This window comes from Conger conger, chromosome 2 (genome assembly GCF_963514075.1).
Source record: "Conger conger chromosome 2, fConCon1.1, whole genome shotgun sequence".
In the NCBI taxonomy this organism is placed as follows: Eukaryota; Metazoa; Chordata; class Actinopteri; order Anguilliformes; family Congridae; genus Conger; species Conger conger.
In genome coordinates this window covers 719201-729200 of record NC_083761.1, presented here as the reverse complement: position 1 = coordinate 729200, position 10000 = coordinate 719201, and the positions used below count along the sequence as shown (strand labels likewise).

At 50.8% G+C, this 10000-nt stretch overlaps 3 protein-coding genes across 5 annotated transcripts in view; all 3 read left to right on the top strand.

The window, feature by feature from the left end:
- Positions 1-1458, top strand: part of LOC133116027 (calpain-2 catalytic subunit-like) — a 20398-nt gene extending 18940 nt beyond the window's left edge. Inside the window, exons 19-21 of the mRNA XM_061225410.1 lie at positions 1-66; positions 886-944; positions 1104-1458. The exon at positions 1-66 is cut by the window's left edge and continues 51 nt beyond it. Of these exons, the coding sequence (XP_061081394.1) occupies positions 1-66; positions 886-944; positions 1104-1127 (149 nt within the window). The 3' untranslated portion in view covers positions 1128-1458. The remainder of the gene's footprint in view (positions 67-885; positions 945-1103) is intronic.
- A 1011-nt stretch (positions 1459-2469) lies between these two features.
- On the top strand, positions 2470-6708 carry sde2 (SDE2 telomere maintenance homolog (S. pombe)). The gene is made up of 7 exons (XM_061232104.1): positions 2470-2839; positions 3036-3153; positions 3392-3503; positions 4076-4245; positions 4789-4879; positions 5124-5679; positions 6470-6708. Exons 1-7 carry the CDS (start codon positions 2738-2740, stop codon positions 6683-6685), a joined length of 1365 nt encoding a protein of 454 aa, XP_061088088.1. The 5' UTR covers positions 2470-2737; the 3' UTR covers positions 6686-6708.
- A 1486-nt stretch (positions 6709-8194) lies between these two features.
- mtif2 (mitochondrial translational initiation factor 2) overlaps positions 8195-10000 on the top strand; it is a 9865-nt gene continuing 8059 nt past the window's right edge. The window contains exons 1-4 of one of the 3 annotated variants that reach the window (XM_061231921.1): positions 8195-8367; positions 8885-9075; positions 9554-9689; positions 9876-10000. The exon at positions 9876-10000 is cut by the window's right edge and continues 47 nt beyond it. In XM_061231921.1, coding sequence (XP_061087905.1) covers positions 8355-8367; positions 8885-9075; positions 9554-9689; positions 9876-10000 — 465 coding nt within the window. In that variant the 5' untranslated portion in view covers positions 8195-8354. Of the gene's footprint in view, positions 8475-8884; positions 9076-9553; positions 9690-9875 lie in introns of those variants that run through there. The other 2 variants (XM_061231923.1, XM_061231924.1) reach the window with 2 other exon arrangements.

Here is a 10000-nt window from a genome sequence, read left to right as displayed (position 1 = left end):
AGCCCGAGCTCACCATCGACTTCGACAACTTCATCAGCTGCCTGATCCGCCTGGAGAGCATGTTCAGTGAGTCAGAGCCTCGCCCACCCAGCCAGAGCCACGCCCACCCAGCCAGAGCCACGCCCACCCAGCCTGAGCCACGCCTACCTGCTCATTACAGAGCCACGCCCACCCCACCGGAGCCACGCCTACCTGCTCATTACAGAGCCACACCCACCCAGCCAGAGCCACGCCCACCCAGCCTGAGCCACGCCTACCTGCTCATTACAGAGCCACGCCCACCCAGCCAGAGCCACGCCTACCTGCTCATTACAGAGCCACGCCCACCCAGCCAGAGCCACGCCTACCTGCTCATTACAGAGCCACGCCCACCCAGCCAGAGCCACGCCTACCTGCTCATTACAGAGCCACGCCCACCCAGCCAGAGCCACGCCTACCTGCTCATTACAGAGCCACGCCCACCCCGCCAGAGCCACGCCCACCCCACCAGAGCCACGCCCACCCCACCAGAGCCACGCCTACCTGCTCATTACAGAGCCACGCCCACCTCCTCAGAGCCACGCCCACCCAGCCAGAGCTACACCTACCTGCTCATTACAATGTCTAAGCCACACCCACCAGCTCATTACAGAGTGCTGGGACACTAACAGCCCCCCCAGTACAACATGACAATATTGGGGGGGACAATTTGATCTCCACAGGGCATTCACACTGACTCTAATGGTAATGTAAAGTTACCCTGCTGTCAGAAGACCCTCACTGAACTCTGAAAGGTCCATTATGCACTTTGAATACCACTGCAGTACAGTGCTACCGTAGAGTGCTGCAGTCGTGTTTGTAATGATCTAGTGATGAATATATTAATAATCTAATGTGTCTCTGCAGATACATTTAAAGCGCTGGACACAAATGAGGAGGGGGAGGTGGAGTTCAACATCATGCAGGTGAGGCTTTCATCAGTGACACTGCAGATATGAGTTTGACAGCACGGCATATACAAAATGGAGGCGATCTTCGAATGCCTTAGCACGATGCATTTTAAATGGCAGGAGTTGTGTTGTCAGGTTGGGTGTGTGACTCACTGGTGCTTTGTCTCCCTCTAGTGGATAAATGTGACTCTGCTGTAAGAGCCAGGGGGCGGAGTCTCAGCTGCAGGATGGAGTTCTGAACTGAGCGTGTGCGAGATCTCCTGCACACTGAACACTCTCCCCCCACTCTGAACACTCCCCCCTGAACGTTTTCCTGTGCAGTCCCCAGGAAAATGGTGTAAAAGAAGCACAGGAAAGCATTATATCTTTAAAGTAATACATGAATACATATTGATATCTTAAGGGTGCCTTGTGTTTAGGAAGCGGGATTCTAATGTGCTTTTATTTTGCAGTGCAAGAGATTCATGCTGAAAATAGAAATGTATTCAAAATGATTGAATTGCAGTGTAATAAAAACACTTTGAGATTATGCTCTTCTGCGTGTTCATTTTGTCTGGATATAATGTGTGTGTATGCTGCACGCACCCCCACTCCAACACACACACACACACACACACACAAACCCTTCATTACAGATATAGCCAGCCTTCATTATAGACACATAAGTAGACACGAGCAGAAGTACACTCAACGTGAACATTTACGCCAGTGTGTTCATTTCTGGGTTTTTACTCTTAAGCCTCTAAAACAAAGAAATGATATTGTTATTTTTATAATACCAAGATCCAATAATGATTTGAAATACTCCTCAGGCACCTAACAATATCCTTACAGCTGATTAGTTACAGTTTTAAAATGATACCTCAATTTTCACCGATATCATTCATTCATTATCCTAACCCGCTTATCCTGAACAGGGTCGCAGGGGGAGCCTATCCCAGCATAGGCAGGAATACACCCTGGACAGGTCGCCAGTCCATCACAGGGCACACACACCATTCACTCACACACTCATACCTATGGGCAATTTAGACTCTCCAATCAGCCTACCCTGCATGTCTTTGGACTGTAGGAGGTAACCGGAGTACCCGGAGGAAACCCACGCAGACACGGGGAGAACATGCAAACTCTGCACAGAGAGGCCCCGGCCAACAGGGATTCGAACCCAGGACCTCCTTGCTGTGAGGTCCATCCGTGCCACCCTATTTTCACCAATATTCCGAACCAAATTCTTCCATAAGTTTGTTGGTCGGAAATGTTACAGGCATTCCCTGGGGTAAATATTTATTGCTATCAAGTTTTTTTTAAGATACCTTCCCTGTATAAATTAAGGTTGATAAATAAATAAATGTAAGTAGTTCAAATACGTGTTTATCTCACCATATAGTTCGCACCTGAGGAAATATTCATCCAACCAAAGAAATGCACTTCTATTTATGGGTGCCAAATTTCAAGGAAAACCTTTTGGAAACGATACACCAAGCACCCCGTTCCTGTAGGTGGCGGTAATCCACGACGCACATAAGTACGTCATTACGTACGTCATTACGTACGTATACTTGAAAACAAAATGGCGAATATCCAGTGTGTACGGAAAGTTGTGCTATTTCTTTAAGTCGAAAACACGATAACCAAAACTTCTTGTTTGACTTTCAAATTTAGTATTTATCTCGCTAAACATTGTACGCGCGTTGTCCATCTTTTGACGACACACAGCGTGTTGTTCTTACCTCCAGTTGGCGAACTCGTTATCTTCTCTCAGATTGGTTTTGTTTTTAACTCACAGTGATCATTGTTTGGCGTAAATCATGGAGGTTCTTGTAACTGATTTCTCTCAGCGACTTTGCCAAGTCCATCTCTCCTTTGGTGCTTCAGTTTGGCACTTAACAGATGTCCTCTCTCGCGAACGGGTGGGTAAAACAATCATTTGGTTCACTTAGGCCATCTACTCTAACCAATTTCCTGAATGTCATAGTAGTGTGATACGGTTTAACGTAGCTAAATATATATTCTGGCCGTTGTTGTCTAGCTGTCTTTTTGGATGTTATGTATTTTGTTATTGGAAGTATTTGGAGTTGTGTAACGTGTAACAAATGTCGGTTTTAGGGAATCCCACACACCGACTTCTATGTGAAGAGCAACGGGCGGCTGTTGGCGGAAGATGAGGAGCTGCAGGCGGGAGGATGGTACCGGCTGGAGCCGCGACTGTGCGGAGGGAAAGGAGGTCTGTAGCTAGCTAACGTTAGCCATATAAATACAGCTTTTTGTGAGTGTATCTCTTGAGTCTTATGACCTGTTCTCATCTTACACGCGTTATAGGGTGTATTGGATGAAGGCTTGGGGCCCCCATTGTGCACAGTCAGAGGCATAGTTTGGAAAACCTAAATCGCTGTAATGTAACTTGTCTGTGGTATAAGATGTCAGGTGCGGTTGGGTCTGAGACGGTGTGTTGCCTCCCGCAGGGTTTGGGTCCATGCTCCGCGCGCTGGGAGCTCAGATTGAGAAGACCACGAACCGCGAGGCGTGCAGAGATCTGAGCGGGAGACGCCTCCGCGACGTCAACCACGAGAAAGAGTGCGTGTTACCGTGACAACCGGCTTCTGCTCCGGCTGCTCTTTACCGTGATGAAGGGAACCAGGTTTATTGAGACGGTTAAACAGCAGCTGGGACAGAAAAGGCTGAAGAAGAACTGAACTGAGGAGTTGTGTGTTTGCTTTCAGGTTGATTCCAGGAGCTCCTTGGAAAAGGATATAAACTAATGCAACTAAGAGAACTAGCACTTTTTTTGTGCTTTTGTTTTTACTCCTTGTTGAATATGGCATTATAATGAAGGCTTTTGATGTAACTCAGCCTTATTACCCAGAGTGCCATGCTCCAGCCTCGTGTCGATGGGGAAGCACAGTTCTGTAACGTCGCTGGTTCTCTTAGTTCCTTTGTTTGTACCTTTTCCCTAAGAGTTCCTGGAATAAACCTGAAAGCTAACGTGTGTTTATTTTCCGTGAGTGCACTCCTCAGCAATCTTCCAGTTCAGTTGGTCTTCGCGGCGTTTATTTGTGTTCGCGCTCGTCCGTCCGTCTGTCGGACGGGAGAGCTGTGGCCCTTGCGGGCGGCGGCGCGGTGTTGGCTGACGGCGGTGTGTCGGGCAGGATGGCGGACTGGCTGAAGAAGCAGGCGGATCGCGAGGCGGAGAAGGAGCAGCGGCGTCTGGAGCGGCTGCAGCGGAAGCTGGCCGAGCCCAAGCACTACTTCAGCGACCCGGCGTACGAGAAGCAGTGCCACGACATGTCCGAGCGCATGGAGGAGTCCATCAAACGGGGTACCAGACCGCCTCCCTCTGGGCTCCCAGAGGCCTCATCGTCCTCATGAAACGGCTTCATGTAACAGTGTGCATTGATCATCGCAGTTTTCACTTGACTGTGAATGTGTTGGAGTTGGATGTGCAGGTGTGGTCTGTGGTGTTCACTGCGGGGTGTGTTGCCAGGTCTGTGGGGTCTGTAGTGTTCACTGCGGGGTGTGTTGCCAGGTCTGCGGGGTCTGTAGTGTTCACTGCGGGTTGTGTTGCCAGGTCTGCGGGGTCTGTAGTGTTCACTGCAGGTTGTGTTGCCAGGTCTGCGGGGTCTGTGGTGTTCACTGCGGGGTGTGTTGCCAGGTCTGCGGGGTCTGTAGTGTTCACTGCGGGGTGTGTTGCCAGGTCTGCGGGGTCTGTGGTGTTCACTGCGGGGTGTGTTGCCAGGTCTGCAGGGTCTGTAGTGTTCACTGCGGGGTGTGTTGCCAGGTCTGCGGGGTCTGTAGTGTTCACTGCGGGGTGTGTTGCCAGGTCTGCGGGGTCTGTAGTGTTCACTGCCGGTTGTGTTGCCAGGTCTGCAGGCCTCGTCCAGCGGAACCTCGGGGGTCTCCCGGAAACGGGCCTCTCCGTACGGGGCGGATCCCGGGAAGAGACCTAGGCTGTGGTGAGTAGCTGCAGTGGATCCTCTCTGCGCTCAAACGCACTTCCCACAGCTCACCAAACGCACTTCCCACAGCTCACCAAACGCACTTCCCACAGCTTACCAATGCTGTGGTGAAAGGTATGCCATGTTTTGGTATGAAAGGTTTTGGGTATTTTTGTGAAATGTGTGAAAGTGTTTTGGTATGACCGCTTTGGGGTGTTTTGGTATGACCGTTTTGGTATGAATGCTTTGGGGTGTCCTGCAGGCAGAGTGGGGTGGATGACCTCTCCAGCTCTGAGGACGACAGCGAGGGCAGCGATGAGGAGGCCTCCTCTTCCTCTTCCTCCAGACAGGAGAGCAGCTCTGCCCCCCCACCCCACAGAGCCGCACGGGCCCCCAGCTCCAGCTCCTCCAGCCACAGCTCTCCACAGAGGCCTCCAGAGGAAACCACAGAGCAAGAGACTCCCATGGAGCCGGAGGCACAGCAGGGCACGGAGCCTGTTACTCCAAGGGGGGCGGAGCCTGTTACTCCAAGGGGGGCGGAGCCTGTGGCTGAGAGGGAGGCGGAGCCTGTGGCTGAGAGGGAGGCGGAGCCTGTGGCTGAGAGGGAGGCGGAGCCTGTGGCTGAGAGGGAGGCGGAGCCTGTGGCTGAGAGGGAGGCGGAGCCTGTAGCTGAGAGGGAGGCGGAGCCTGTGGTTGAGAAGGAGGCGGAGCCTGCAGTTCAGACCGATGCCCCAGCTCCAGATTTGAGTGACACACAGCAGATCACCCAGAACGCTGTGGGGCTCTCTCAGGCAGAGAGCACTGCTGCCCCCAACACAGTGAGTGTCAGACTAATGCTTTATGGAGGGCCGGTCTGCAGGTTTAACTCCAGTCCTGGAGGGCCGCAGTGTCTGCAGGTTTAACTCCAGTCCTGGAGGGCCGCAGTGTCTGCAGGTTTAACTCCAGTCCTGGAGGGCCGCAGTGTCTGCAGGTTTAACTCCAGTCCTGGAGGGCCGCAGTGTCTGCAGGTTTAACTCCAGTCCTGGAGGGCCGCAGTGTCTGCAGGTTTAACTCCAGTCCTGGAGGTCCGCAGTGTCTGCAGGTTTAACTCCAGTCCTGGAGGTCCGCAGTGTCTGCAGGTTTAACTCCAGTCCTGGAGGTCCGCAGTGTCTGCAGGTTTAACTCCAGTCCTGGAGGGCCGCAGTGTCTGCAGGTTTAACTCCAGTCCTGGAGGGCCGCAGTGTCTGCAGGTTTAACTCCAGTCCTGGAGGGCCGCAGTGTCTGCAGGTTTAACTCCAGTCCTGGAGGTCCGCAGTGTCTGCAGGTTTAACTCCAGTCCTGGAGGTCCGCAGTGTCTGCAGGTTTAACTCCAGTCCTGGAGGTCCGCAGTGTCTGCAGGTTTAACTCCAGTCCTGGAGGGCCGCAGTGTCTGCAGGTTTAACTCCAGTCCTGGAGGGCCGCAGTGTCTGCAGGTTTAACTCCAGTCCTGGAGGGCCGCAGTGTCTGCAGGTTTAACTCCAGTCCTGGAGGGCCGCAGTGTCTGCAGGTTTAACTCCAGTCCTGGAGGGCCGGGGAACTCCTTCAGTAATGAGTGTACATCCCTGTGCGTCTGTGTGGTTCTCTCTGCAGGATGATGCACCACTGGACCTGCAGACAGTAGGGGGCGCTGTGGAGCTGGAGGCCCTGGGGCTGGACAGGCTGAAGGTGGAGCTGATGGGTTTGGGGGTGAAGTGTGGGGGCACCCTGCAGGAGCGGGCCGCCCGGCTGTTCTCCGTCAGAGGCCTGGCCAAGGAGCAGATCCCCCCCGCCCTGCTCGCCAAGCCGGCCCCCCCCCGGAGGAAATAACCCCCCCCCCCCCGGAGGAAATAACCCCCCCCCCCCGGAGGAAATAAACCTGCCCCCCCCGGAGGAAATAACCCCCCCCCCGGAGGAAATAACCCCCCCCCCCGGAGGAAATAACCCCCCCCCCCCGGAGGAAATAACCCCCCCCCCCGGAGGAAATAAACCCCCCCCCGGAGGAAATAAACCCCCCCCCGGAGGAAATAAACCTGCCCCCCCCCGGAGGAAATAAACCCCCCCCCGGAGGAAATAAACCTGCCCCCCCCCCCCGGAGGAAATAAACCTGCCCCCCCCCCCGAGGAAATAACCCCCCCCCCGGAGGAAATAAACCTGCCCCCCCCCGGAGGAAATAAACCTGCCCCCCCCCGGAGGAAATAAACCTGCCCCCCCCCCCCCCCTGGAGGAAATAAACCTGCCCCCCCCCCCCCCCCCCGGAGGAAATAAAGTCTCAGGGACTCTCAGTACCCTTCATCTTTTGGATCATGTGGGACACTGATCATTCTAATGGAGTATTTTCACTAAGCCAAAGGACAGTTATAGTTAACTTAGTTTATATGGGAAAATGTGAATGTAAAAGTATTTAGCGATTTTGAAGTGATAGAAATTGATTCGTATGAGCGTTCAGAACTTTTATTTTCTGTAGATATCCTATGTGCAAATATAATTAGTGATAACACAATACTTTCTTTAAGTCCCTCCCACAAGAATATTGTAATTATTTTCTTACACAATACATGTCTTGCTGTACAGACCTTTTCATATCTGATGTGATTGGTCATGTGTCCAATGCCTGAATTTGTTTTAAAGCTACAACTTTTATAATGTGTTTTTTTTGTGTCTGGATTTTTTTATGACAATCAAATTCTGAGACTTTGTGAAAGCGTCAGCTCGACACTGGTTATTATTATTAAAGTCTGGTTATTATTGTCTCAACAGATTATCCTGTTCTCCAAGCTTTTCTTGAGTTTAGCATAAAGGAAGTTGTGTGTGATGAGATGGTGTCTTCAGTTTTTGTTGATTTTATAACACGATTTGTAAACAAATACGGTAGTATTATTATTGTTTAATAATATGCTTTATGTCGCATAAATAGAAAGCGTATTATTAATTTTCCGGAATTCTGCCGTGTATTTGTTCGGTTGCAGTCACATACTTAGCCGTTGAGTCTCAGCTACACGGACTGTTCTGATATGGCGATTAGCTAACAGAATTTTGCTTGTAAAATGATAATCAAACTCATTCTCAATAAAAATGCGGACTAGTTTAATAATTATACTGTTATCTTCCACTGGGGGGCGTGTAACCCCTCTGGATCCGTCAGTGGGTTTTTCTACTTATTCGTAAACTGCATGCATTTAGTCTGATGAAAAGAAAACGGCGCCTAATGCGTACTCGCATTTAAAATGCACTCACCATACCTGTCAGAGAAAATCTCAAAGATGACCAATCACGATGAAGCAACAAAACTATCAGGAAGGCAACTAGGAAAAAAAACAAATCCGACAGGAAGGCGACTTTGTGGCCGGTGAAGTGCAGCAGTGCATTGTGGGTACCTCTGTCATGGCGGCCCCCGTGCGTGCAGGCGGAATGACATCTGTGCATCAATGCTGAGCGTCGTCTATGTATTTAATGTTTTTATGCACCGCTTTTCAGTGGCAATGATCTCATACGTCGGATGATCGAAACAGGTAGAATATCCGCTGAGTCTGTGCCTTATGGTCTGCAAGAGCTTTTTTTGTATAGCTTTGCCAGTAAGCCTGATAACTAACTCTTAGCTCCCGCAACGACGTTACAGGTTAGCTATCTTAATATGATATTAATAAGTGGACACATTAAGTGTACAGTCGTCAGTCTTTGCGTTGTTATGTCTAGCTCCTTTTATCGGCAATGCACTTATTGTAACTATAACCTGCTAGTTTACTGTAACTACTAATAGTAAGTTATAAAAAAGCTAAAATAAGCCTTGAGTGGAACTAGCCTCAAATCCCAACGCTAATTGTGCCGTATGTTTTTCTTGAGCAGAGGTAAACTGACTAGCTCCCAAACTATTTGTCGCTAAGCCTAATGTGTTGGTCTTATTAACCCACTTCAAATCACAAGATACAGTTAGTTGGGTGTGTGTATTTTGTGATCTGTGACAATGCGCAGCGGTGAACAAACTGAGTAACGTTACATGAATTAGGCATTTGTTTTTCTTTTACCCAGCGATGATAACCGTCAGAGCGCTGCACCGGGCGGAGCGAGCCCTGCGCTCCCGTGTGGCGGGGGTCGGCCTGTCCCAATGCCGGGCGCTGACCACACACTGCGCCGGCCTTCTCGCCCCGTCTCACCCGAACTGGACCTCCACCCCTCCACCACACATCCGACTGCACACCCGTCTCCTGGCAACCAAGCGCGTAAGAGCCAGCGTCCGTGTTGAGCATGCAGTGGACCTGAGCTACAACACCCTGGTCCAAGAATGCGACTGCAGATTCACTCATCTGCCTAAACATTTGTATTTCATGCGGACACCAGATAACCCGTATATATTATGCTGCTCTATGTTCAGTATTGGGGACAGGGTGACCACTGCATAAAGGTACTCATGGACTAAATAATACTGGTAACTAAAGAACACCACTGTAGTTCAGGGTCTAGACTTCACTGACTGTAAATCTGAGCAAATGAATTTAGTATTGAGTTGAATTTACTCTGACTTTCATTCATCCATTATAGTCAGTCGTGAATGATTAAGAAACCGAATTGAGGCCAAACACAATTGTTTCAACACATTGCCCTGCTTGTGAGCATAACGCTTTGTTGTTGGGTGAGTACGCCTGTGAAATGCAAGGGGAGGTGTTTGTTGGGGTTTGTTCACTGAGAGTTCATGATTAGGGTCCAGGAAAGCCCCAGGGACAAAAGGGCCATGGAAAAACTACAACTCCCAAACAGAAGGAGCAGAAACAGGAAGTGGAGATTATGCGGTGCATGACAGTGACTGAGCTTGCGCAAGCCATGAAGAAAGATGTGGGTGAGTCCGGTATTCCTCCGTCCCACAGGTTCTGTGTGAACTTTGCTAGCCCATATCTCCCAGATCTCCCAGACTGGCGGGATTTTGGTTCCGTGGGTTCTTTATGAGGCCCGGTCTCAGTAGAATCTGTGAGGATGAGGTCCAGCAGTGTGTGGAGTTGACCTGGATGTGTCCTGCTCTCCTCAGACCACGTGTACCAGGTCCTGCTCAACACCTCCATGGAGCAGGAGGCTGTGGAGCCGGGGTCACTCCTGACGGAGGAGGCGATTAAGGAGGCGGTCAAGCGCTCGGGGATGAAGTTCAAGTGGGCC

What these genes read in the sequence shown, in the direction of transcription:
- sde2 (XM_061232104.1), top strand. Translation starts at nt 2,738, where the DNA reads ATGGAGGTTCTTGTAACTGATTTCTCTCAGCGACTTTGCCAAGTCCAT. An exon ending in ATGTCCTCTCTCGCGAACGG is followed by an intron (nt 2,840 to 3,035) that starts GTGGGTAAAACA and finishes TGTCGGTTTTAG; the next exon opens with GGAATCCCACACACCGACTT. An exon ending in GGGAAGAGACCTAGGCTGTG is followed by an intron (nt 4,880 to 5,123) that starts GTGAGTAGCTGC and finishes GGTGTCCTGCAG; the next exon opens with GCAGAGTGGGGTGGATGACC.